Source organism: Ammodytes marinus (genome assembly GCF_949987685.1).
Source record: "Ammodytes marinus genome assembly, chromosome: 7".
Lineage (NCBI taxonomy): Eukaryota > Metazoa > Chordata > Actinopteri > Uranoscopiformes > Ammodytidae > Ammodytes > Ammodytes marinus.
The window spans coordinates 4,878,984-4,906,483 of NC_137211.1; the positions used below are offsets into that span (position 1 = coordinate 4,878,984).

The window sequence follows — 27,500 nt, forward strand, 5'->3', positions numbered from 1 at the left end:
CATGATCCCCGACAGAATGCATTCCTACATAACACAAGATTGAATAGTTAGTTAGTTAGTTTCATTTATTTGTCACATACATAACTACACAGGGTAATGCACAGCGAAATTCTTATGTACCTTTCTGGCTGTAGTTAAACTATATAGAGTGCAAGATTAAAATAATGATTTGGTGGTAGGCTAAGTGACATTGTCAATTTCTAATATTCAACATTAATATCATTGTTATAACATCCGGTTAAAAAATGAATGGACTCTAAATGAAAGTCACTTCGGAAAAAAGTCAATAAAAAGGAAAGCGAGATTTAATAGGAGACATAAAGGCAAGTTAATAAGAGAACCTGCAGGGAGGATAGAAGGAACGGTGTGCGCATGCGCGACTAGATGGTTTCACTCATGTATCCCTACTGTAATAATAATAATAATAGTAATAATTATAATATTCATTTGTTGCCTATTCTCAGTAGACAGCAAATGCGTTATGACATCATCAAATACTAATAGTTGTATCACTGCATGGACAAAATGATATTTGACACCTTATATAAAACTACAAAAATGTCGACTTTAGTGCACGCGCAACCCCAGATTAAAGCCATATAAACCACCTCATAGGCGATCGAATCGTTTCATAATTATCCTTTGTGCCGCAATGGGTGTGAGAAGTGATGGGAGAATTGCGGCGAGAGCATCAGCAGACAGCAGCAGTAGCAGTGAAAGGGCTCAGTCATTTAATAAAGCCGATGTGCTGCTGCTATCATACAGGCCTGCGTCAGGATGCAGGCCTGTGTCTGTGCAGTGTGCACCACCACGGCACACTGTGGGGTTACGCCTAAAAGATGCTACTGGGTGTAACACAACACTGAACCGTGACAGTGAGCTAAGGGGAACAAAAAAAGAAAAGAAAAAACAACTCGTGTAGGATTGTTTGCCTAATGTGGTGAAAAGGCAGGTGGACTAGTTTGTTGGCGAATTTTTTTTATAACGTGATCTCTTTTCACAGTTTTTTTCTTATGTCACATTAAGCGCCCAGGGATGCAGGAGGCTCCCACTTTCTAGATCTAGGGAGACGGGCCTGTGCTCGTCCACAAGAAAAAAATTGTCTATCAAATACATTTGAAGTTCACACACATTTTTCAATGCAAAGCAGATGAAGCTTGACTACTTACTGTGAGTCCGGTGCCCAAAACGATCACATCATATTCCTCATCCATGTTGTATCACTCCCGTCTCGCCCTCTTTTTTTTTGCCTCAAGAAATGAACGGGGAGCCTTTATATGGAAGAAGCAAGGAAAGATATTTTGCCGGCGAGATCCACACAAAAACTGTCTCGCCCTTTTTCTCTGCCCAGGCTGCTTTCAAAATGTCTCGATCCAAGTTAGATTTTTATTTATTAATCACCAGGCTTTTAAATGACCAATGGAATATAGTCTACTGTCCACACTTGTCACCGGCGAGGACGACCAAAGATGGCCCTGGTCGCGGAGCAGTCTAGAACAATGTCAGTGTGCGTCGGAAAGTAGTGCGTATCCTCCTTCTCTCTCTTCCCATCTCTTTGCCACGGCACACAATGGACTTAAAGTGAACAGCTGATCGTAACAGGAAACCACCGGCGCTTATACAAGGCACTTTATACACGTGACAAGTTTGTTTATTTTTTGGTTTGAAATGTAACTTTCTTTCTTTCTATCTCTCTCGCTGTTTTACATAGGCTACATTGTTTCCAAGTTTATAGCCTTTTCCCCTTCCAGTTGTAGGCGCAGCGTTGCGTGGATGCAGGCGGTGCATTTGGTATCCCTCCGCCACCACAGCTGTGTATGTGTGGATGGGAGCATGGATGGGAGTAGCTTTCACTGACTTCACTGTCTGTGACTGGGCTCACGCTAGGCCTTTTCAATAGGGTAAAACAACTACTGTAACTTTTCTTCCATGGATTTTTCACCCCTTTGTTTGTGTCAGTTTGACATTGTGCCATAAAGATAATATAGTAAATATATTAATAGGCCTATAGGCTTGTGTTATAATGGCAGGTAGTAAAATGCCAACATAGGGTATCAGCACCATGGACAGTTGCAAGGTGAACCTGTCATTCATGACCCAAGTGCAGAATTCTGCTACATTGTAGGAAAACATAGCTATTTAATTGCAAATGGTGTTTTATGACAGCCAGTGCATTTATGTTGCAAAATGGGATGTACTACAGTGTAACAATCCACTAACACAGCAGCATTGACAGAAAGATTATATTTATCCAGTTTGGAAATAGGGCCTACCTAATAAATAAAATAAATAAACTATTCGAGTGTGTTTTATTTGTTAAAAGCAGCGTGTCGTGGTGTTTAAGAGGCAGTTATGGGCAAGGCAGGGGCTGAATGAAAAAAGCAGGAAGTCCGTTTTCTCCCAGGCCGACGTGCACATGACTGTCAGCTGGTTTTTGTCACGTGAGCGCAGCTTTGCGGAAAACAGTCTAGCGACAGAAATGGCAGATTCAAGGCGCTCGAGACGAGGGCATTTAATGGCGTTTATAGTCTTTTTCCTCGCGCTTTTCTCCACGGGGAGCTCCACGGCTCAGGTGCCCGTTCTTATGTGGTCCACGGAAAGGTAATGTGTACTTTTACTTTCTTCTATTTAGGCAATGAATTGTCTTTTCGTGCTAATGCTAACATCTGGAGCTACATGTGTGTGTACTTCTAGCCACAGGAGGCTCATATTCACACAGGCTAAAAAGTTTTGAAAACTACATGTAAAGTTTGTTTTGACTCATTGAAGCTTACAATTATCTCAGTTTATTTGGTGCAATGGACAAATACAAGTTGTGACTTTCATAACACAAGCTTAATGTTACACAAACCTTTCTTATGTGACAGGCTAATTAAAATAGTTTAGTTGCATCTGTAAGCTAACGTAGCCTGCTGTAGTAACTCAAAACACATTAACATTACAGGTGGTGATAATAAAAAGTTTGTTCAGAACTTCTTAAAATGTACCAGACAGACATTAGGCAGGGACAACAGGACACAAATACAGAGGGGAGATGTGAAAGTAAGTTACTGTATTAGCGTGTGGGGACCAGGTAGCCTATGGGACAATATGGACATTTTATGTCATGAGAATCTTGGCAAAAGTAATTGGCTTTCACGTTATTATCCCACATTTTGAATTAATTTGACTTTCTGACACAAGTTTAATGTATTAAGCGAGTGACAAGCCTTTTGGAAGCACGATGTGTTGTTGCACATTGTTTGATAACTGAACAAAATGTTGCATTAACTACAACAACACTGTATTTTTTAATGTCAAAGCAACTAAAACTAATTTGTCTTTATTTATCTCTCCTGTCTGATTAGTTTACCACCAGTGGCCTCAGCTACAGCCGGGCACATCACATCTAACGAACAGCTGACTGCCTTCCTCTCCTCTGCCTTTGGCTCCGGGCCCCACACTGTGCTGCTGTTTCTACAGGACAAGGTAATAATAATAATAATAATATATTTATTAATTTATATAGCACTTTTTTCTGGCACTCAAATCGCTTTACATAGGAACAAGGTGACTGAGACATGGGCACAGGACATGATACATACATGCTCTGCTGAAAATATGGTTACTGTAGTATGTCACTAAACTACGGAAGGGTATTGGGGCCACACCAACCGGAGAGGAATAATAATAGAGGAAGTTATTTTTCATTATGCATTTTGAGAATAAAGTCGAAATTGTCAACAACAAAATAGAAATACATAAATACCAGACTCAACATTTTTCTATTGTATTCCCACTATTTTGTCCACATTTCGTCCTCATTCTCAATATTTCACGGAATAAAAATGTTTCTGAAATTTTCATAGATTTCACCCTTCATCGACAGTATATATAAAATGAAAAAACCTTGGATTTGTGCGTTGGGTAAAACAGGGCAGTACTGACTGAGTCATGTGTAGTTGCTTTTCAGTCCCATGTGACCCTGTGTAACTGTCTTCTCACTCTGGTGTGACAATGAGCGTTGGCATTACTTCCCCTTTCACAGTTCCCCTGGAACACAATCACTGGGCTCTGCCTTGCTCATTGTTCTGACTGATTGATTTAACATTTAAGTGGTTCTGTAGTTGTGTAGTTGTATGAAAATAAGTTTTCTGCTTTTTGTTTGTGTGTGTGTGTGTGTGTGTGTGTGTGTGTGTGTGTGTGTGTGTGTGTGTGTGTGTGTGTGTGTGTGTGTGTGTGTGTGTGTGTGTGTGTGTGTGTGTGTGTGTGTGTGTGTGTGTGTGTGTGTGTGTGTGTGTGTGTGTGTGTGTGTGTGTGTGTGTGTGTGTGTGTGTGTGTGTGTGTGTTGCAGTTCTGGAAAAAACAAGTGAAAGACATGACATTATGTGGGGGACATGGCAGTTTGTTTGTTCACATTTAGACGGCCAGTTGTATGAAAGTATGGTTCCACTTCTGTGCTCATGTATTTTGGATTGTAATATTTTTTTGTGTTTTATCATTTGTATCCAGTTAAGCAAAGATGACTTCACAATCTTCGGTGGAGTGTTTGGAAACAAGCAGGATAGTGCCTTTCAGAACCTTGAGGTACGTTTTTCATCATTTATAAGTTAATGCTAAATTAAAGGTGGAGTCAGTGATTCTGGATAACGTTTGTTGTCAAAATCAGTGAATATCTCCTCACAATCCACTACCTGTCCATACTGTGTGTGCGCGCTAAAGAAAAATCCAGCGTTACTACACAGCCTAGGCTCTGTAAACTGGTACGTAAACAAAGTGCACACACAAACACTGCACACACAGTACGGACAGGTAGCGGATAATGAGGAGATATTTCGACAAAATGTATTTTTCTAGAATCACTGACTCCACCTTTAATGCTAAATGAATAGGATTTTGTCAGACCTAAAATACTGATAATTCTTTCCATCCGTTCCCCTCCAGGCAGCACTGCAGTCCTCTCCCTCCTCTCTGACCCTCTCTGCGTTAGAATGGTCGGGCTCGTCCGCCCTGCCCGCTCTGCTGCAGGAGAGGCTCGGTGTGTCCCCTGTGCTTGTAGACGCAGACACTCTGTCTCACCTCACCATTAACGCAACCGTCAGCAATCTACTGCTCATCAATCTGCCCTATTGCACTGGGTAAGACGCGTGTTCCAAAGCATATTAATAGACAAGGTTTTCCCTTTTTAACTGGGTGAATAATCTTTCATTTTTAATGTTTAAAAGCTTGCACAAGTCCTGCAAAGAAGCCCTACGTGACAATGGTAAGTTTAAATGTAAAAAATAAAAATCATATTGTTGGATTATTGTTCATTATTTTTGGTCATTGTGTAGTTGTAATCGGGTTACAATTTTCTTTTCATATGTTCAATGTGTAACTGGAGTGTATTTTGCTTTTAACAGATGAGATTATTGGGGAAGTTCTGAGCACAATGAAAGCAAAAGAAGTCCCGTACACTGCGATATACACAGGACTCCAGCCTTCACGAGTAAGATATTCTAACAAGCAGATGTAAAAGTTGCCTCATAAAATGTATGTAGCATTTCCGACTGCATGATCATTGATGGTTCACAAAGCAGCTATTCTTAAGAAATAATGGCACCCCTGTATACATTGTTATTAAGGGGACAAAATGAACACAGCTGTAAGTAAAAACTTAATAGAGTGGGTAAGAGCAAAAATGCCAAAAAAAATATCTCATAATTTCTTTTTTAAATAGTCAAGTATATTGTACCATGGGTAATTTACAATATAATTTAATAATATTTTCTACCCCTACCAAACATCTTATGAAGTTAGACACACATGTCATAAGCAGACATACAGCACTATAACATTAATCCCCCCCCCCTTATCTCTGCAGGTGATTTCAGAGATGTCTATGTCTAACCAGCCAATGGGACGGTCCCTGCTTCAGACCCCTGCACCTCCACCTGTCAAACCTCCCATCATGGTTAATACAACAGGAGGCCCCTGCATTATGCTGTGGGCTCAGAACCTCAGCGTCAGCCTCTCAAGCTCCGCGCCGTGGATCGACCTAGCAACAGAAACACCTGACACCACAGGGTCCATCTGTAACACCAATACCTCACTGTAAGAAGGCTGCAATTGAAAATGTTGTTTTGTTTTTGTTGACAAGAAAAATGTCGGTTTTGAGGTTTTATTTCAAGGAAAGTAATAATTAATTTTTTCCCTTCTCTCTCACCGTAGGCTCGTCCTCACTTACACAAACTTCACACTAAGGTAAGACAATACATTTACAGTTTAAAGGAATATTTAGACATTTTGAGAGATATACTCATTCTCTCTTATCAAAAGTTACAAAAAATCATCAATACCTTTTTTATATTCGTTAAATATGAGGCTGAAGCCGGTTAACTTCGATACTGGAAAACTGTTATTGTATCTCTTTCCGCAGGTGAACATGCTATATTATATTCAAGACTATATTAATCAGATTAATTCAACTTTCATAGGACTTTTTTTTTTTGGAAGTGTGAGATGGGAGTGTTATGTTTTTCTCGGTTACTTTTTAAGGATACTACCACTAGAAGTTGCCAGATTGAGGAACTTTAACTAATAAAAATAGTAACCATTCATTACAGCTAGATAGGGATACCAGTATTTTATATGACTAAGCTCACCAACTGTTTTTTTCCCTCTCCAGTTTTGCGATGAGTAGCCGCATGTACCCCGTGTCAGCGAGGAACTGGTTCACGCTGGACTTGGTGCAGGTGCAGTCTCGCGGTCTGACGGCCTCTTTCAACGGGAGCCGCGCGATCTATGCCCCGTCAGAGTACTCCTTCCACTGCCAGTCTGTCACCAGCTTCAGAGACGCGCTGTTGGTGTCAAACAACGACAACACAAACACCTCGGAATGGAGGGTCAACTTTGTCGACTTCCAGGTATGTATTTAGTGATGTTTGTTCACATCCTGCAAGTGCCTCAGGTATTTAAAAAAAAAAAGCTATAGTGCGTAACTTTTTCATATGAATGAATGATGGCATGGCAGCGTGTCAAGGCTGGCTCAAGAAGCGCACACAAAATGTTTTAGTTGTTGATTCTACTAAGAAAAAAACCTGGACTTACTGCAGAATGAGCAAAATCCATGCATGATCAACGAAGGCTTACCTCAAGTAGATGCGCAGACAGTGTGGTTGTAATTGCTCCAGATTTCTCATGGAGGCGCCAGAAGTTACGCACTATAGCTTTAATAGATCGTGTTCTTGTTTAATAATCCAATGTCTGGTTTACTTTTGCTCATTAACTGTTTTATATGTTCATTTTACAGATTCAAGGCTTTGGTCTGGGCAACGAAACAAACTTCTCCTACGCCAGTGACTGTGCGGGATTCTTCACAGCCGGGATCTGGATGGGCCTGCTCACCTCGCTGCTCATGTTGTATATCTTCGTGTACGGTCTGCACATGATCATGAAGCTAAACACCATGGATCGGTTTGACGACCCCAAAGGACCGTCGATTTCAGTGCCTCAGTCGGAGTGAAGCATTCCCACACACACACATGCACACCTCAGTCCTACAGTGCCTACTATCAGATCATAGACTTCTGAGAGTCCCCCCTTATCATGAAGCATTTTTTTTTTATGTTTGGGCCTTTTTTTCTTTAAAGATATTTGTCACACAAATTGACTTTTCCTCTGATAAACCCTGCGTTTCAAATCACATACTTTTTTACTATGCTACATACTAAAGCATGCTGAGTAGGCTACTGCAAAATGCATGGCATTTGGGTATTTCTGGCATACTGCATTTCAAGTGCATGTTTGGGGACATCCTAAATCTTTTTCAGGCATACTTAATAATATGGAAGTATGTGTATTGAAACAGAGGGATTCTCTCTTTGGGATACTGAGTGAAGCTTTCTCACCACATCAGTCCTACAGTGCCTACTATCGTATCTTTATCATGATTATTCTTTTTAAATGTTTGGGCCCTTTTCTTTAAAGATATTTGTCAAATTGACGTTCCCTCTGATATTAATGTAGTTTTTCTTTTTCCTAAATCCCTCTAGAGTTGTCTTTGGGATACTATTTTCCATTGGGGCACATTCCTTTGCATGTGTCCACGTGTGCCAAAATGTTGATCTTGACTGCATGTGCTAAAAATTTTTGTTGTGCCAGACACGGTGTCAAGGCTGAAGGGTGTTGATATTTTTTTCCCTAAAATAATTTTCCCTACCAGAGAATGCCTTTTGTGCCAACGTCAATGTTTTGCTGGATACTGTAGGACCGTTTCAGACCTCAGTTCTTACTTTAGTTTTTTTCTCTCTCCAACTGAAGTGTAATTTAAAGACTACTGCTTATGAACGAAGTGCCTGTGTATATAAAGAGTAGATTCATATTCGTGATTGTGCTCTGAAATGTTGTTGTTTCAGAATAGCCTAAGAAAAAGAATGCTTATACTGTAACCTTGGATACAGACGAGACAAATCTCACACAAGTGCCATCGCCTCTCCTATCTGAAATTTTCTTCACGAGTAATTTATTTATATAAATAAGACTTTCTTAACCCACTTTTGCTACAGATTCACCAACAGATTGAAATGACAGTGCCTCAGTTCTGCTTGTGTCAGACTCACTGATGTGCAATTGCCATCACATGTACATTGCCAAGAAAATAAAGAGATCTTTAAATTGTGATATAATTGTGTTGCTTAATTTAATTTGAAGACAAAGACATAGGTTATTTCACACCAAAAATGAAATGCTTTTGTGTCCTATATTTTATTTTATTTTTATAGTTATAATGTACCCACACTAGTAGGCCTAGTGTGAAAAAGACCATCTTATTTTTGCCTCTTCTTTATAATCCATAAAATAACCCAGAATATCTGCAGCAAGAACGAAAAAAGAAAATTCTAGATTGTCTACTTGTATTAATTGACAAAGCAACATTTAACTGTTTCACTGGCAAAAAGGCTTATCAAAAATGTATTAAATTACAAAATAAGTCATTTTAAACAATTATTTGAAACAATCTTTTTAGGGAAGGCTAATGTAAAAGAAAAAACAATAAAATCTTTAAAAAATCTGCAGAGGTCTTGCTTGCCAAAGTAGGTGCGCAATCGGTTGCCATCGTTACAGCAAGTCAAAACACACTACGTCATGACAGGTGTAGTCGCTTCTGTTTCCTCCAGTTTGTGATATATATTTTCTGGACCAATATACGTTGTTTTTCAAAATGTCAGCGGCTCCAGCACAGAAAATTTTATTCGGCAGTTCTCAGGAGAGGAAGGTCTTTCCTAACTACTACGCACCGGACAGACTAGGAAACCAAATGTTACGACACGAAGAGCCGCATGTCGGCCCTGGTTGCTATGAGAACCACGAGGTTTGTCCCTGTTACATTTCTTCTCACGTAGACCTACACATCTTTTTTCTTCTTCTTTTTTTATATTTATTTAGGCCTAATAATCAATGTGTTTTCAACCATAATGATCTGCGTTTGCTTTATGAAGATGGGTTTAAACATTTATATTTCCCTTTCTTGCACAGTTTGGCACCATAGTGTATGACCTGAAGAGCAAACCGGTCAGTAAGAGAGGGTACGGTCTGTCTGCCAGGACTGCAGCACGCTTTCCTTCCGATGGCAAGGTAAAGTAAACATTGGCCTACCATAAGTACCATGACGTATCAATTTTTTTTTTTTTTTTTTAGGAACTACTAGGCTACATAGTTATGCATTAGCTACTAAATAGGTTTCTTTTTTTTTGCATCATGGTAATTGTATGATCTCTACTCAGCCCTTTGTTTTGACCATTGTTTTAACACCTTGTCTCATGTAGGCTACAGTAAGTTCCCAACTGCATGTCTCTGAAATACCTTTTTAATCATATTGCCCATTTCTCTCCCCAGACAGGGACCCCTTCCCCACAGCAGTACCAGAAGGATCAAAGCTGGTCCAGAATCCCCCCTCCTGCCAAAACACCTTTCAACCTCACTACACAGAGGTTCAAATGCCCGCCATGTACAGCCGAGGACAGCCCAGGGTCAGACACACACACACACACACACACACACACACACACACACACATTTGCACGGCTATACTTGTGAGCACATTCATTGACATAATGCATTCCCTAGCCCCTTACCCTAACCATAAACAATCACAACTAATTGCCCAACCCAAACTTTCACACTAACCCTAACATAAACTCAATTCATACCTGAACCTTAAAACCTAGCTAGTCTTAACCCTCAAATAGGCCTTTGAAGAAGCAAGGACCAGGCTAAATGTACTCACTTTCTAAAAATGTACTCACTCCAATGGTTAAAAGCTACACTGGTCCTCACAAAGATACCTGTACAAGTACACACACACTATACTAAGCTGACAAATGTTTTTTTTTTTTACACAGCCCAGGGTCATATGCTCACTGTACAGAGACCAACAGAAAGGTGAATTGGCCGATGAGTTTTGGGAGACCAGACTGGACCAGGCTGCCTCGGCTGGAGAAGAAGTCCTTCAGGGTGAAGGTGTGTGAGGCAAACTGTGGAATAGATTACTACCAAATAGCCTGGAGATTCTGCCTTCAATGTGTTTAAAGACCTACTTCACCAGTGGGAATATGAAGGTGTATTGAACTCTGAGAAACATTTTAGAAATCGGTTCATCCTAGCCTGAGAAAAGGCAGAAGTGACATCACAACTGTGCAAAATGTAGGGTTAGACAGTGAGACCATAAAACACTCTTTCTGCCTTTTCTCAGGCTAGGATGAACCGATTTCTAAAATGTTTGCACATTTATACTACATAAGATCTCAGAGTTCAATACACCTTCATATTCCCACCGGTGAAGTAGGCCTGAAGGTTTAGCCAGTTCTTTACATGTAAACCCATATGCATTTTGAAGATTAAATCAGAGATAGAAGATTAGAGTGCAAGCTATGATCTAATCCAAAGGCGCCTTAATGTTTGTATCAAAACAGTTTCTCAGATATCTGATTCAGCCTGGCTTTATTTGAGGTATTTTTTACATTTTAGAAAATATGTCTATTCGAGAGCATCGACAGCACTTTGTAAATGTTTTTAACCTTTTATTTAAACCAGCAGTGTGTAGAATTTTGGGTTTTATTTATGTCCTATTTTGGACCAAGGCCTAGTGCCGCCATCTTGAAAGTGTCATAGTTGGAATGTCATCAGGAGCATTGTTTAAAATTTAGCGTCCCCCTCCCGGGCCGGGCCCAGCAGCAGACCCGGGTTCGATTCCCACCCGTGGTCGTTCTCTGCATGTCACTCCCCTCTCTGCCCCATTTCACATCTGTCTCTCTGCACTGTCAATAAAGCATAAAAATGCCAAAAAAAATATCTTTAAAAAAAAAAGCTGTGAGGTTGTGTCAAACCTGTAGCTTCTGTTATTATTCGAAAGGGGTGGGGTTACCCAGGGAGTGTTGCATTCTAGAACTTTGTAGAACTTTCTTGATGTCATATTACACACTGCACCTTTAAATCTCTTTTACAGCATTATTTGAGTTTTAACATAAATACATTTGGTATTAAACATTTAGGTGGAAACAGTTGAAGAGTTAACTTAAATGTGCAGATAAAACAAGTTGACATTTTTTATCCAAATTTACCAACAGCTGTTGCTAAGAAATACATTATTTTCTCACAGGATTTATATTGATTGGGTAAATTCATAAAATGTCTTATATAAAGTAACATCTAACGCCCATTTCTATATTTTCTTCTTTCAGATGAACAGTGAAGCGGAGTTCGCAAAGCACCGGGGCAGAGTGGCCTACCTGAGTCTGTACTATTAACGCTATAATGCTAATGTTAGGCCGTGCCTTTAATATATAATATTATATAATATTCATGAAATTTAACTGTCGACAAAACAATATTGAAAACTATTTAATTAACTGGACTGAAAGTGATCTGCCAAGGAAAAAGATTTGCAGATTAAAAAAAGAAAGAAACTTAGATTTCTTTATTCACAAAAAAATGACTGGATTGCTGTTTGGTTTGTATATTACACCATGATGTGGAGACATGACACAAATGAAAAAACAAAGGGAGTTCTTGATGAAAAAAAAGAATGGAGTTAATAGACTAAAGTATCTTCCAATAGTCAGTATACAAAAAGTCAATGGTTGGCCCGTTGAAAGCCCCATAGTCCACTGTGGGGTCAATGGCTCACTTCTTCCTCCTGACTTTGGGCTTCTTGACGGGGCGTAGATACGGGTTGTCGATGGTGTTGTCCTCCGTGGCCTTAGCCGAGGGGACCACGCTGCCGGGGGGAAGCATGGAGTTCTCTTTGTCCGCTTCTGGGTCGTCCTGTAGGAGGGAGACAGAGGAAGTGAGCAATGATTGTAGGACACTATACCACACACACACACACACACACACACACACACACACACACACACACACACACACACACACACACACACACACACACACACACACACACACACACACACACACACACACACACACACACACACACACACACACACACACACACACACACACACACACACACACACACACACACACACACACACACACACACACACACGGTGAACGGGAATGGAAATGGGATAAAACATGGATCAGTAGATACATCATATTTTGATTTCATCAGTGCATAAATGGAAGACATTGCCCTCGACCAAGAAATACTAGCTAATTTCCTGAGGGCCTCCAGAAGCACTACTTGGATCGGGTATAAACACTGTCTCATGTAGGATAATACAAAAGCTCTATTATGATCATCTATAGTAGGGGCGAGTGCTTGGAATTTGAATCCCAGTAATTCCTGGAACTATACAGGGAAAATGAGCCACAGAGATTTTTTATCTTGTGCGTCTGTGAGCTCCTTGACTGAAGAAAATCACATGTTCTGGAACAAAGACCACTTCTCCAAAGCTCGCTGATGCTCCCATGTAACTGTTGGAACTAAATGCTGTCAAACCTCAAAATTACAAGGGATTATTAAACTGGATTTACATTTCAGATACAGTGGCATAAATGCATATGTTTTTCAAGCTGTATTGATAGTTCAGAGACAGAGATGAAATGGTGTAGAGAGGGGAATGACATGCAGAGAACGACCGTGGCTGGATTCTAACCCGGGTCTGCTGTGAAGAGGACTGAGACTCTATGGGGGAGGGGACGCTTTAACCACTACACCACGCGCACCCCTGGGCCCTACCTACTAAACCAGAGCCAGTAGTGAGTCCTTACCGTGATGTTGTTCCCAGCTGTGTTCTCACTGTCTGTCTGGTCGTCCTGCTCCGATGAGTCTGTCTCCTCTAGAGCCTGGAGCTCCAGCTCAGAGGGCAGCAGGGCGCTCAGGTACGGGATGGCTGTGGGGCGGGCTGCGATCACTGAAAGACACACAGTCACAGGGGGGTTACAACTCAATAAGTAAATACAGCAGGCGGCGCTCAGAAAAGTAGACATGCACACAGACAACATCAGACTTCAAAGTGCATGTAGCAGCCAATAATAATAGTAAGTAATAACACTTCTGAAGTCAGATTGTTTTGCTCATAACCTTATAAGTTATTAACAACCGGCCAATACTTACTTTTACTCATTGGCTTCTATCACATTAAAAACAGAAGAAAGGATATACGGTATTGGCAGTTATTATGTTAACGGACGTTTTTACATTGCAAACACCATTTTAGATTTTTTTTTTTTAAACACAGGTCTTGAATGTGTAAACTCCAAATAAGAACAGATTGTTTTTAACCCTGGTGTACTGCTTACATGGGAATATGGTGATGTCGTCCTTGAAGAGGCTCTGTGTCTCTCCGGTCTTTGCCATGAAGCGAGTGAGTGCTCTCTCCACGTCTCTCCTCTGACTGGCTGCCTTCTCCCTCACCACCTGGTAGTCTGACACGGGCTCCCGGAACGTCTGAGTGCAGGAAGGAACACACACTTTAGCCACAACACTTTGGCTTCACTTCACTTTATGAGTTCTATCGGTTAGATAGTAACAAAATCCTTGTTGGTTTGAGGCCCTGTTTGAAATGGTTTTAGTGAAGTGCATTTATATGTCAGAAAGGAAATGGGTCATTATTAGTGGTGTGCAAAAACCTAAACAGACGTGCCTCTGTGCTTTGTGTATGTGCAAGATACCACATTATAAAAAGAAGCCAAATTAACTTTTCAAAGGTTGGCAATTTTTCTAGACGTTTGGTGTTTTTCTTAATGTTTAGCGTTTAAATGTTTAGAAGTCAAACCCCTAGTAATAACAAGAACACATTTTAAGTATTTTTTCAATAACCAAGATGAGTGCAGACTCACAGGTGTTTTGATGTAGGTGTGGGGGTCAGGGAACTCTGGGAAGTGTCCTGGGATGTGAGAGGGGTGTGTGCGTTTCTGTCCCGCTGACAAAGCTCTAGGTGTTACGGGATGGTTCGTCACTGGAGCTGGAATTCATCAAAGACAGAAAAAAAATGATTAATAGCTATATCATGAATGCAATTTTTCAGTGATTACATTTTAATAAATGCAGAAAGACTATTATTATCAGTACATTTCATAATCCATACCAACAGTGGATAGCTCAGTTCATACTTACGGGCAGTGATGACCATCCTCTGTGATCTCTTTGCGTACACAGGCAAAGTGTCGGCATTGAAACCTGCAGCAACACAAACCCATTCAATTATTTCCTCTGTACCTTGTATTAAACAATGTATAATTTGTATGTGAGTGTCTTCCGGTGCTATTGCTTACCCATTTCTATGAGTGTGAGCACTGCATCCGACAGAGTTGGGACGCTTCTTGCCGTGTGTTCACAGTAAGCTTTGGCACATCGACCGATTTCTGTAATATCTGAGAAGGGGACCAAACGTTTTGGATCAAGAAAAGTCTCTTCTTATAAACAATACAAGCTTTGCATATAAAGATACAAGACAGACAGCACACAAGAATCCTTACCAAATGCAATTGGCCATGTTTGAAGATAATAGATATAGCGGAAGCTTTTGGAAAACGTCATACCTTTGTACAGCAAATGGCAAATACTTGAACAAAAATTTTAAATAAATTAAATTCTTATATAAAATCGACTGATCAGTAATATGACTACAGTACTACATATACAAAAAACACCTTTAAAACACCTTGACCAAGTAAGTCAAAAACATTTGGTGAATAAAGCTGGGTTCCCATTAAGAAGAGTTGTGCGACTTGTTTACATTTTGATAAACAAAAACATCCCAATATACAACTCTATACGTAGAATGAATAGGGCCTAAATTGTAGGCTCATACATACAGCTCTGCATCATCTCAGTGAGTGTCTCCACAGCAGCCTTCTCTGCGCTCTCAAAGCCGCTCTCCGTCAGCAGAGCGCTCACTACCACCTGCAGGGTGCGACGGCGCGCCATGTGGTAGTTCTCTGCCGGGCTGGTGGCGGCTTTACTGCTGCTGCCACGCTGGAAGACAGACAATACACAACAGATATAGTGGGTGGGACAAATATACATAAATATACATAAGGAAAGCTTTTAGGCCTTGATAATATTGCCATTTTAAATCAGGTTTGTTGTCATATCCAGATTGTATCCAGAATTTATTTTATGAATCTCGACAGCAAACAATCACATACAATCAGATTTTTGGCAAATCAAAAAGGAACTTGAAGTAATTGGCTCAGCACAGCTCTTATGACAACAATTGAACAGAATAGATCATAGAAAAACATCTTGACAGCATTAGTAACCCCAGTTTAAACAGTTGACAGGCTTGAATTAAATGCACAGAAGGAAGAAATTTCATAAAAAAAACATGTATAGTTTATACTGAGTGATTACTACTATATGACTCTATAAGTCATAGAGTAATATCCACTCTCAATGATGACTAACTTGAATGTGTAGTGGTGTGTTTATCTGCAGAGGCCTTGAATAACTTGCATATTAAGTCAATTAATGTATTCACATTCATATGAATACTATGTTGTTTTTGAAGTTTTGATACAACGTGAAACATTTGGAGCTGATTTCTATAGTAATAAAAATACCTTTTAAGGGCCAGTGGAAACCACATGGCATGTGTAACGTTCACTACAACGACAACAAATAAGAATAGATGCCCACATTTAGATTTCTATTACAAATTGTTGCAAAGTTTGCGCATGATTGTTCAGTAATATGTCAAAAGCATGCAAATATAGTAACAGTTAGCCAACTTTTGCCAGACAGGTGAATACCTCAATAAATTCGCATTTACAGACACATTAGCTAAACAAACATCGACGTAGCTAACTATATAGTCTGCAAAGAAGTACAGTAGGTCCATACTTCATTCAAGAGCATTTATTTTATATAGGGTAACTTAATCTTTGTTGAGAGGTATATTCAGTTAAATCGAGTCTCTAATGCTTCAAACAGGCCAACTATATCATGACAGCGAGTATAAAAACCTGTTCTTACCCCGCCTGTACTCAGGTAGCCTCCCGGCGCCACCGCAGGATCAGCCATCTGTAGTTTATGTCAGCCCTTCTCGCTGGAATAAACGTATAAATTAGATTTAACGATATTAATTTGTATTTTTCCGACGCTTAGCCTGGTTAGCCAACGTTAGTAAACACGGCGCTGAGGATGTCGTCACTTCTGCCGGATGTTGACATTAACCCACATTATTTTAACTACCACCACCTAGTGTTTGCATGTGGAACTACACCCATATATCTTTTTTTTTTGTGTGTGTGATTTAGTCAATTCATTTTCAGCTTTTTTCAACTATTTAAAGGATACACGATAATGTGATTTCCTATATGTATTAAAACAATTTTGAGCTTTGTTGAATGTTGTGTGATGTATACTCGACACCATTGAAAATGAGGGTCACTCCTCAATTGGTCTCTCGAGGATAAATAAAAGTTAAATGAAATGAAAAATGAAAAATACCTATCGTGTGGTCTTCTGAATGCTATGTAGGCTATGTTTTTACTGTACTTTTGATGTCCTGTAATCCAGTTCACCCCAGGAAGAGTTGCAAGTGTTAAAGACAGACACAGCTAATGTGGATCTTAACAAACTAAACTAAAGCTACTAAATTTCAACATCCAAATTTCATCCTGGTCATTTTGGTCAATGAATTTATATTTGTGTGTTGGAGATACTGGCGTTAAGAGATACAGTATGCAATGACAGGACATTCAATAGGCAAGGCAAGTTTATTTATACAGCAAAATTCAGACAAAAGGCAGTTCAAAGTGCTTTGCAGGGTCAATAAAAATATATCTAAAATATAAGACATGAGAAAATATAGAAATTGTTTACACATTTTAAAAAATTTAAAGATATTGCATTTAAAAGACAGTCAAAACAAGCAATGAAGAAGTTACAGGTTAGAAGGCAAAAAAAAAGAGTCTTCGGCTTTGATTTGAAAGAGCTAAGGATAGCATTTGTGTGCGTTTGTTCCAGAAATGTGGGTAAAAAAAACTCAAAGCTGCTTCTCCTTGTTTAGTCTTGACTCTGGGGACTGAACTTCTCAAATAAATGGATATTTTGCAGTTTTAAACGTGGATTTGTTTCCTTTCGTTTGTACTGTACATGTCTTGTTTATCAAGCATATGTCACAGAGAATAATGTAAATTTGAGCTTTTGATGTATTATTATTGCTGTTGTTGATTGCAACTCTATCTATCTATCTATCTATCTATCTATCTATCTATCTATCTATCTATCTATCTATCTATCTATCTAATAATGTAGGCTACGTGGTTTGGGGGGGAAAAAGTGTCAACGCTATTGTTCTTTAATAATTTGTCACACACAGGATCAAATTGATCAAATATGCCATGGTTGAATGTAGTCAAAATTAGTAGCTCTTACAAATGAATGTAATGTCATTATAACCGTATCTTTTTGACGAATGTCTTCTTGTAAAAAAAAACAAAACAAAAAAAAACAATCTAACAAGGGTTTAAATTGTTTTAAATCATGACCTGAATCCGTGGGCAGCTGAAAAACAGCTTTATTTAAGTGCAAAGTGCATCACATTCAAATCACACACATCCCATCGTCCCCAAACACATCATCATCAATTCACATCCATAACGATCTGCCGCCCAGCAGCCATACATTACTGTGCCCTGCAGTTGTTTTTCTTTTTACAGTGTCTACGCTACGCATCATCTCACGTCTTTGCCAGTCAACAGAGAGCATATTGCATTATTAAGCTCAAAATAAAATAGAGAACAAAAAAGTGACCAAGTTTGACATGGTGATTTAATTGACCACCATTACCGTCAACATAGTAAGTAGTGTTGTGTCCATTCGCAGAAGGTTTTTTCGGTGAAGGCTTTATTTTCTTTAGGAAGCGTACACACGGTTGAACGAGTTTCTCCGACCGGCATTCGCCATCTGTTTTCCCTTGGCCTCGAAATCCACCATGTCGCCAACGTCCTCCACCTCCGGCCCGACCGCGGCGGTGGTAGGTTCGGGCTTGGCGACCACCTTCTTCACCTTCTTCTTGAGCTTTTTCTTCTCCACCACCGGGATGTGTTCGACCGGTGCCCTCTCCGACATCATCTCGTAGGTTTCCTCTTCCCCTCCGTAAGGCAGGAAGACCGTCTCCACCAGCCCACCGACCGCCCCGAGCACGGCCAGAGTAGAACCCAGCATGTATATCTTCAGCATGTTGCGGCTGGGACCCTGGTACAGCATCTCCTTGGCGAACGGGAGGAGCTCACCAATGGTTTCCATGGTTTTCGTTTGTTTTGTTTAGTCTGTTGAAGTAAAAAAGTGAAAATATTTTTTTGTTAGAGAAATTTTTTTCCAAGAACTTTGCAGATTAAAGCTGTAATGTGTAAATTCTCAATTTAAAAAAAAGTGTTTTAATGTTATTTTCAATAGCATTTTGTCCACAATAACTATTCACTCAAATTTGACAGTTACTACATTTTTTTTACAAAATAATATTTTGAATCTATACTGTCTGCCCTCTACATTGGCAACATAATTACACAGGCACTCAAGAAGTAATGCAACATCAGAAATGTATTATTAGTAAATATAAAAATTAAGAAACAAGCTTTGGATAACTATTCGGCTGATTTTTAAGACATACATACATGGTTAAGTAGTACTGCCCTTTAGTGTCAAAAATAGAAAAATGTAGATACTCACTTTCAAGCACCTCAAAACTCTGATTTCTTATTCTCAGTGTTGGGCCCAGTGAGGCATTGACAGGCAGAGAGACCAGTGCAGATCCAGCCATTTAAACACCAGTGGACTCAGGTCAACTCCCACCGTGGCGATACATTTGCATATTCATGAGTCTGCTGCAATCCCCTCTGTGGAGATGATAGGGGGCTTGTTTGGGTAAAAGGCCAGGGAGTTTCCAGGACAAGAAGCAAAATATTCCCTGGAGCCATGCAAACTGTGCATGGGAGAGTTCACGTGAGGTCTGTGTTTGTTATGTATCAGATACAATTACTCAATGTCCATCCTTCTGTCCATCCTTCTCTCCATCCACACATCCATCCATCCATCCGTCCGTCCGTCCGTCCGTCCATCCATCCATCCATCCATCCATCCATCCATCCATCCAGCCAGCCAGCCAGCCAGCCAGCCAGCCATCCATCCATCCATCCATCCATCCGTCTGTCTCATAAACATTTCCGACATGCAGTGATCACGCATGCAAAACATTCAAATGCTTCACGTTGAACATTGAACAGCACGAGTGGTTGGTCAGTGTAGCGTGCATAGACGTCGATTACGGGGGGTATGGGGGGTACATGTACCCCCCACTTTTCGTCAAGACTCATTTTGTCCCCCCCACTTTTTAAGCCGGACATGGAGTGTGTCCAGCCGTATTAAAACACAGCGTCAAGGTCTCTCTCTCTCTCTCTCTCTCTCTCTCTCTCTCTCTCTCACACACACACACACACACACACACACACACACACACACACACACTAGTTTGCACACCAGAGAAAACATGCTCCGAAGTCTCCGCTAGTTTGCACACCAGAGAAGACTGATGCATTTCAATCAGCAGCAGAGAGACAATGGCGAGTGACTTTAAGTGTCCCGTTGTGAAGTGTAAACTGTAGGGATTACCATCCTCTATGCCCACTAATGACTGTTAATGTAGCGGACACTAACAGCAGCTTGTGTCGCGGCACATGGATACTGACGATGTTGTTTACAGTGACGTGCGGTCAGGGTAGGCAGGGTAGGCAGTGCCTACTCTGGCGCCGTGTGCAAAAAAATAAAAATAAAATAAAATAAAATATTTTTTTTATTTAATAAACTTATATTTGTATTATTACTGTTACTGTTAATTATTTCGATCTTTACATGTAATCCGCGATTACTTTAAAAAAGTGTAGACATTTTGATTCGAAACGTGGCAGTTAGTAAGTTATGCCAAAAAAATATTGTGCCTTTGCTGTTTCCCATTCATTGTGTACGGCAAAGAATCAGTGCCTTTGCGCCTATTCATTGTGGACGGCAAGGGAAAAAAAAGTTTTCGCGCATGCGCACTTGATTCTGTATTATTTAACATGTAGGCCTCAGGTAGGCCTACGCAAATAAGCATAATTCTTTGTGCCTTTTTTACGTAAATGGTATGCCACATAAGCCTTTACATTACATATCATTCATGGACCAATTAAAATCGAGATATTACTAGACATTTACGCAGCTTAGGCCAACGTCATTACGTTGGCTATGCTCATTCACGTCGCATTACCCCCGCGGATTTTTAAGTCAACATTGCAGCTGCCGTGCCCGCAGATATTTCAGACTGGAGGAATTTTAACAAATTGGATTATAATTTAAAAAGGAACAGAATGAATAGCAAGAGAAAGGCCTGCGCCAGCCTTGGACGGTGTACAGCAGCAACAGGGACAAACAATGTTCGAGCATTTCAAACGGACAGGTAGCCTACATGAACGGAAGGATGCTAGCTAGCTGTGCTGTCAGTCAGACTGTCACTGGATTACTATCGTCTTGCTTATTTCTACAGCCAGGGAGTCAGATCGGTGAGTCAGAAACTTTTTTGGGGTTTATTTAATAATAAAGTTGGATGAATTGATACCGAGTGCAATCCATTCTGCATTTTATATTCAATTGAGCAGTTGTGTTTTCATTGTTACTGACGGACAAACCTAAGCTCTGCAATGTGATGGTAAATGGTTACATTCTGATGCTGGACAGGTCCATGGGGCATATGCTACTGGTACTTTATCTATTAAGATAACGTTTATGGAGTGGAGTTGCCATCAGTTATGCTGTAGTCCTACATAATGATGAATGCTGTCTTTTATTTTTAAGTTGAATAGAAGTAGTACCGGTAGTTTGAATCGGCGAAGGTTTGACTTGTTGCCTTACGTTTTTTCGGCCCTTGGTGTGAGGGACGGGTCCGTTAAGTCGATGGATGCGATGTTTAATCATTTAGACCAAACTACAGTAGGCTACGGGCAAACCTGAAGTCACCGTCGTGACATTTCATACGTCCCGTCTGTGTGTGTGTGTGTGTGTGAGTGAGTGAGTGAGTGAGTGAGTGAGTGAGAGAGAGAAAGAAAGAAAGGGAGGAATTTATTTGAAATCGGCCGTGCGTGCCTGTTTGTTGTTTATTGTTTTTGATTTAACAATATATAGGTTTAGAGAAATCTGGCTTTCAGAACTCAGTGCCTACCCACTCACTGACCTCACCGCACGTCACTGATTGTTTATCAAGAAGTAATTGAAGCTGATCATGGCTATGCTACTAGCTAGGTTGCCATGGAGACCGAGGCGGAGTAATATTGTTGTGCGACAGTCCAGCCGTGCTTCGGCTCGATGTGCTCAGTCGGAACTACCTTCCCAAGCTCCTTTTGTTTACGTCATGTTTGGTTGGGCTACGGGGAGCAGCTAGTGGCTCATATGTCCGCTGCTTTTTGAAAATGCTTTTTTCATCAAATGTGTCAGACATCAGTGTTTTGTACATTGTATTCATTAGTGAGCGGGTATGCCGTCTTTCAGAACCGTTCATTACCTGCACTAAAGAGAAAAAAAGATGTTTCCTCATTGTCCCCCCCACTTTTGAAAATGCACTCCAGAATGCCTGTTTGTCCCCCCCACTTGTTTAGCCAAATCGACGTCCATGGTAGCGTGGCTCCTTAACATAAACATTGCCCCTCATCAGGAGAGCCTGAAAAGTGTCCAATCGCAGTGTGTTAAGCTGTGTCTAGCCAGTCCCGTGTATTGGTTGTAAGGCATTATTGAACTTATTGAACACTGGTAGATAAGGCTAATTAGAATAAAAGTTTCAATGGAATCCTCCTAAACACGTAGTCCTGCTCTGTGTCATGATGCTATCTGACCATGGAGCTGGAAGGAAGATGATGTGACTAATGTGTGTGTGTGTGTGTGTGTGTGTGTGTGTGTGTGTGTGTGTGTGTGTGTGTGTGTGTGTGTGTGTGTGTACTATGTTTGTGAAAACTTCATGACAGGCCTTTAAAGGGATGTTTGAGGGATAAGACTGACAAATAGGTTTCAGTTACGAGTTAGATCAGTTAAGATCAATTAAGGGTTGGGGTCAGGCCTTTAGTTTTGATGGTTACCGTTAGTGTAAGGCGCAGGGAATGCATTATGTCAAGGAATGTCCTCACAAGTATAGCCATACAAACATGTGTGTGTGTGTGCAGTGTCAGCCCTCTGACCTCATTCCTTCAGCAGGAGAGGAGGGAGTGAAACCAGGCGAGTGGCTTGTGAAATGTGTCTGATCTTTGTCACATAGAGACATGTGTTATCTGCTCTCTCTCTCTCTCTCTCTCTCTCTCTCTCTCTCTCTCTCTCTCTCTCTCTCTCTCTCTCTCTCTATGTGAAGATGACAACCGGCCGTCTGTGCACGTCCAACATGTATCTGCAAAACCAACTCACTTAAAGTGACATTTGGCACCAAAGCCAAAAGCCCGGTTACTTTTAGTCATATGTTGTGGCCATAGGGACAGTCATGTTGATTGTCAGTCCCATGGCTGAAATATCTGAGTAACTATTGTATGGATTGACATTTTATACAGACATCCTTGGTTCTCTGCAAATCCCTGTTGCTAATTGGCTAAGGTTAGAATGCTAACACACTAACAAAGTTACCAGGTACACTTTATACCTCTATACGGTATGCTTATATCCAGCATGATCATGGGAGTGTATCAATGTACTCACGGCTTAATAGGATAATATGTCCGGTAAGAAACTAGGTTTACTGCATCTTAACTCAACTGATTGTTACAGATGAATCAATCAGGTAAAGTCAACACATTACCTGATTGATTCATTTAATATCAAGCCAGTGTTGTTTACTTAACAACTGTATTTTACCAACAAAACTGTATTCCTCTTTCAAAACCACTGGAATATGGCATTTATTGAAGTGCTTAACTTCTGTCGCACCCATGAGGAATTCTGACAAATTACACTGTAGGTGCATCTAGATTAGGTAAGCATTCAGTGATCGCACATGGATCTTAGCAGTAGAATCAACAACTGAAACATTTCTTGGGCGCTTCCTGGGATTTTTCTTGAGCTCCTGCGCCAGTGTCAGGATTTTGGGACACCAGTTTGTAAACGCTGCCATACTGAGAAATACAGAGAGAGTTTTGTGGAGCTGATGTGTCAACTCATTTGGGGATAAAAAAAGTTACGCACTATAGCTTTCAACATTTCATTTGGTACCATGTTAGCATACTGAACTTGGCTGTAGACAGTTGACCAGTGTTGTTTTGTAGACTGACAGCAGAAAAAATTATTTGCAGCACGTATAACACACAAAATCAAAACTAAAGAACACTCTCTGGCACATATTACGGTGCAATCACTGTTTAGGTGGTAGGCCTATATTGATCAACATTTGAACTTTTGCTCAGCAGTGATGAAATGTGGCTAAATACAAGAACAACCTTTTACCCTGTTCAGTCAGTTTTGTGGAGCACAGGCGTTCCAAAAGTGTCACCGCTAACCGGTAATATCACTGGAAGCAAAGCACACTGTCAATAAAGTTCCCTTTACTTTCTGGGCATTTATGTTTACCACCATGCGTCGGGGAAAGGTTGAGAGTGTTTGGAGACCTTTGCCCCATATCACTGGCTTCTCCTGCTTGAATAGACTGTCTGTGTGTCAGTGAGGCGTGTGTGTGTGTGTGTGTGTGTGTGTGTGTGTATGTGTGTGTGTGTGTGTGTGTGTGTGTGTGTGTGTGTGTGTGTGTGTGGATGGTTGGGTGGTCTTTGGGGGTTCTACGGTGTGTTCAGATCTGATACAGTCAACAGGAGCTCAGGGGGTAAAAGGGTAAGCATACAAAGTTTTTCTTCATATAATTCTCAAATAAAATTAATTGTAATATTTGAAAGGAATATTCATTGATTGCTGACATTTAAAAGTGAACCACTAAAAGAAGAATGTTTATTTTTTTCACAAATTATTTTAAATAATTTTCCATTTTAGTCAATGCTGGTCATGGTCAAGGTTTACATTAAAATGCAAGACAGGGAAAATTTAATACGACACTAGAATATGGCTATGAAGGTGACCTACATTCGAAGTCATTAGTCATGATTTCCTAGCCTGGAAATCCAGACCCTGATAGCTTGAACGATAGAGGGTCTGGCCACGATCAATAGTAATTTCCAACTCAAGGGGCGGCTCCTACTCGTGTATTTCAAATGCCACTGCACGCAGTTGGATATCACTACAACCAATCAGAGCGATTATTGGCTATTGGGACTGTCCATTCACTTTGGCACGACTTTGTTGGTGTAGAGCAGGGGTCCCCAAACTATGGCCCGCGGGCCAAATGCGGCCCACGGCCCGCTTTTTATTGGCCCGCAGCCGATTTAAAAAAGATAATGTAATATGGCCCTTTGAATTTTTTATTTTTTTATTTATTTTTTTGCATTTCTTAGTTAACCCACTAGTGCAGGGGTGTCAAACACTGATTGATTGGCCCGTGGCACATTTAAAAAATATAATGTAATATGGCGCTTTTAATTTTTAAATAATTTAAATGCACTCATTATATTACAGAGAAATATGTCCCATAAAAGAAAATGAGCAACAAGCCCATCCCAGAGGACCCTGCATAATATTTTATTTTAAATTAATATTATTATGGAAAATCTATGCGTTCTTCTCCAATAGCTTCTAATTCATCTGACACAGTGTCTCCATTTTTTTTTCATACAAAATTCTTCAGATTTAGCCTCTTAATTTCCCTCTCAAAGTGCACCAGATTCATGCATTTCGCTTTAAAAACATTAAAAAATCTCCCGGGGGGGCATACCCCCGGACCCCCCTAGGAGGGTCGGGACCTCGGCTGGATACTATTTTTACCCTGCTGGACATTGGACGCAAAGGCAGAAAACACTGGGTGTAACATTGGCATATAAACAAGAGGGGAAATGTGTCTGTTTAATGTGCAAGGAAAGTGTTGAAATGAAGAAGGATTACAATTTACGAAGACACTATGAAACTAAACATCAGAGCAGCTACATGTCCTGATAAATGTGTTATTTTTGCAAAGTGGCCCGGCCCTTCGTAGATTTTTCTGTATGTGGCCCTCAGTGAAAAAAGTTTGGGGACCCCTGGTGTAGAGCGTGTCAGGGAGGGACCATAGGGGAGGGACCAAAGAGAACAAGTGGAGCGGTTGAGGTATTTGGATTCGAATCTCTATCCCAACTGCCATTTTCTCCCCAAATCCTCCACTCCAGCTTTAACCTGCTTTCCCAGAACCTGTTGCTATAAAGGCACCATTACAGTTAACAGTTAAGAGTGGATGTGTCTCTTAATCTACTGAAGGTTTACCTCCCTGTAATTAGTTTGGAGGTTATCTTAATTAGGGTCATTGGGTCAGATCACATAACAAGATTAAAGGAGGATTTTTTTCCCTTTTTGTCCATAATGGTACCTGTAATGTATGGACATTCATAATCACTTCCTTGCATGTTTCAGGCTCAATATGACTATGGCTTCCCTGAGCTCCTCATTTTGATTTGAAATTGTCTTGTGTTAAAATGGTAAATTGACTCCACTTATAAAGCACTTTTCCCTGTTTTTTCACAGACCCTAAGCGCTTTACATTGTTTTGTACGCATCTACCCAATCACACACACATTCATACACCGATAGCAGCAGCTACCAAAGCTTGATATCATTTTGCTGAATATGAAATAATCATTCTAAGAATCAATGACATATTTCATAATGTTTTGTTTGGGATTATGTTTCCAAGAAGAATAAAGAGAGAGAGAGAGTGTGGACAAATAAAAATAGGAGCAAATGTTAATATAGAGTCTGTACAGGTTTTTATTTATGAGCACACAGGGATTCCAGCGTCAATATGAACGAATGCAACAACACAACGTCACATTTAACTGGGAGGGACACAAAGCTCAGACTGTGCAACATACACCACTTACAATGTGTAGAGAAATATCTAGTATCCAGTGTTTATAAATGACATTTTAATCTCTAGCAGGTTGATGGCATCTGGGAGCTATGAATGAGCAAGTCATCGATATATACTTGTGGCATATTCACTGTTATTGAAATGCCAGTTAAGACATATATGTAATGTTTAACTCCTGTCTGTGTAGCTCTTTTTTTTAAATACAATTTTATAATAATTTTTTTTATATAAAAAACAGAAGAAGAAATACATTTTGAAAAAATACAACAGAACAAAAAATTAAATTAAAACACGAGTTAAGTAATAAAAATGAGAGACAACTTTACCTGAATAGCTTGAACCAGTTAGGCTTATTTGAAGCAGTTTGCAGTTTTCTACTATATTCTATTGTGCTTTACAATGCAGGCTGGCTATAGGATAATCATTACCACATGACAAAGTACAATAATCTTGCCTTATAGTCTTGTGTGCATTTTCTCAAGCAACAACCACTATTGTAATAAACCTGAAATCAAAAAAATTAAGTTAAAGTGAGTCTTGTGCATAGTGTGTGTGTGTGTGTGTGTGTGTGTGTGTGTGTGTGTGTGTGTGTGTGTGTGTGTGTGTGTGTGTGTGTGTGTGTGTGTGTGTGTCTGTCTGCAAGCGTGTGTGCGTGTGCTTGTAGTTCTCAGGAATGTTCATAGGCACAATTTATTTCCAAAATAAAAATGTCCCAACAGACTTTGTGGAACCCGCAGTCTGTTTGAAACTGCCGTGAGGACCGACCATTGGACCTGTATAGAGATCAACCATTGGTCGTTGTCCTTGTTGCCAACGGCGACCCGCTGACACAAAACAGCTGCATGCTGACTGAGCAGCTCAGCAACACTGACCTGCAGAGAACAGAGGAATAAATGAGCCTGTTAGGAGCTGAAAATCACACACAAAACACACAGCAAGATGTAGATAAAAAATAGAAATCACAAACTCAATAAATTGTTTGATCATTTAAAACTGCATAGGTGCTATTGGTTGCTTTTGATTGGGGTTGAAATACATGGGTATTTGCTATGAAGTCATTAGGAACAAATTAATTGACAAAATGTGAACAAATTTAAATCATATATTATAGATATGACAAATTTGACA

At 40.2% G+C, this 27,500-nt stretch overlaps 4 protein-coding genes and 1 long non-coding RNA gene across 5 annotated transcripts in view; 2 read left to right on the forward strand and 3 right to left on the reverse strand.

Annotated features, from left to right (window-relative positions):
* Nucleotides 1-1,463, reverse strand: part of gdi1 (GDP dissociation inhibitor 1) — a 12,447-nt gene extending 10,984 nt beyond the window's left edge. The window contains exons 1-2 of the mRNA XM_080031379.1: nucleotides 1,170-1,463; nucleotides 1-24 (exon numbers count right to left, since the gene is read on the reverse strand). The exon at nucleotides 1-24 is cut by the window's left edge and continues 84 nt beyond it. Of these exons, the coding sequence (XP_079887505.1) occupies nucleotides 1-24; nucleotides 1,170-1,214 (69 nt within the window). The 5' untranslated portion in view covers nucleotides 1,215-1,463. The remainder of the gene's footprint in view (nucleotides 25-1,169) is intronic.
* Nucleotides 1,464-2,416: 953 nt separating this feature from the next.
* atp6ap1b (ATPase H+ transporting accessory protein 1b) lies at nucleotides 2,417-7,788 on the forward strand (the record flags this gene model as incomplete). Its single annotated transcript, XM_080031765.1, has 10 exons — nucleotides 2,417-2,601; nucleotides 3,348-3,468; nucleotides 4,492-4,566; nucleotides 4,924-5,117; nucleotides 5,205-5,242; nucleotides 5,382-5,467; nucleotides 5,843-6,072; nucleotides 6,190-6,222; nucleotides 6,647-6,884; nucleotides 7,271-7,788. The coding sequence occupies 10 exons, from the start codon at nucleotides 2,417-2,419 to the stop codon at nucleotides 7,481-7,483; spliced, it is 1,413 nt and encodes a 470-aa protein (XP_079887891.1). The 3' UTR covers nucleotides 7,484-7,788.
* A 147-nt stretch (nucleotides 7,789-7,935) lies between these two features.
* On the reverse strand, nucleotides 7,936-8,627 carry LOC307253646. The gene is made up of 2 exons (XR_013844967.1): nucleotides 8,203-8,627; nucleotides 7,936-8,085 (listed from the first exon to the last, which is right to left on the reverse strand). It is a non-coding gene; the product is annotated as an uncharacterized lncRNA (long non-coding RNA).
* A 554-nt stretch (nucleotides 8,628-9,181) lies between these two features.
* On the forward strand, nucleotides 9,182-11,765 carry LOC307253564 (ciliary microtubule-associated protein 3; the record flags this gene model as incomplete). The annotated part of the gene is made up of 5 exons (XM_080031674.1): nucleotides 9,182-9,331; nucleotides 9,496-9,594; nucleotides 9,856-9,989; nucleotides 10,362-10,479; nucleotides 11,700-11,765. 5 exons carry the CDS (start codon nucleotides 9,182-9,184, stop codon nucleotides 11,763-11,765), a joined length of 567 nt encoding a protein of 188 aa, XP_079887800.1.
* A 161-nt stretch (nucleotides 11,766-11,926) lies between these two features.
* On the reverse strand, nucleotides 11,927-16,570 carry taf8 (TAF8 RNA polymerase II, TATA box binding protein (TBP)-associated factor). Its single transcript, XM_080031848.1, has 8 exons — nucleotides 16,403-16,570; nucleotides 15,244-15,403; nucleotides 14,701-14,799; nucleotides 14,543-14,605; nucleotides 14,266-14,390; nucleotides 13,726-13,873; nucleotides 13,195-13,337; nucleotides 11,927-12,282 (listed from the first exon to the last, which is right to left on the reverse strand). Exons 1-8 carry the CDS (start codon nucleotides 16,448-16,450, stop codon nucleotides 12,142-12,144), a joined length of 927 nt encoding a protein of 308 aa, XP_079887974.1. The 5' UTR covers nucleotides 16,451-16,570; the 3' UTR covers nucleotides 11,927-12,141.
* Nucleotides 16,571-27,500: the final 10,930 nt, after the last annotated feature.

What these genes read in the sequence shown, in the direction of transcription:
- taf8 (XM_080031848.1), bottom strand. Translation starts at nt 16,450, where the DNA reads ATGGCTGATCCTGCGGTGGCGCCGGGAGGCTACCTGAGTACAGGCGGG. An exon ending in GCTCACACTCATAGAAATGG is followed by an intron (nt 14,606 to 14,700) that starts GTAAGCAATAGC and finishes GTGTTGCTGCAG; the next exon opens with GTTTCAATGCCGACACTTTG. An exon ending in GAGGATGGTCATCACTGCCC is followed by an intron (nt 14,391 to 14,542) that starts GTAAGTATGAAC and finishes GATGAATTCCAG; the next exon opens with CTCCAGTGACGAACCATCCC.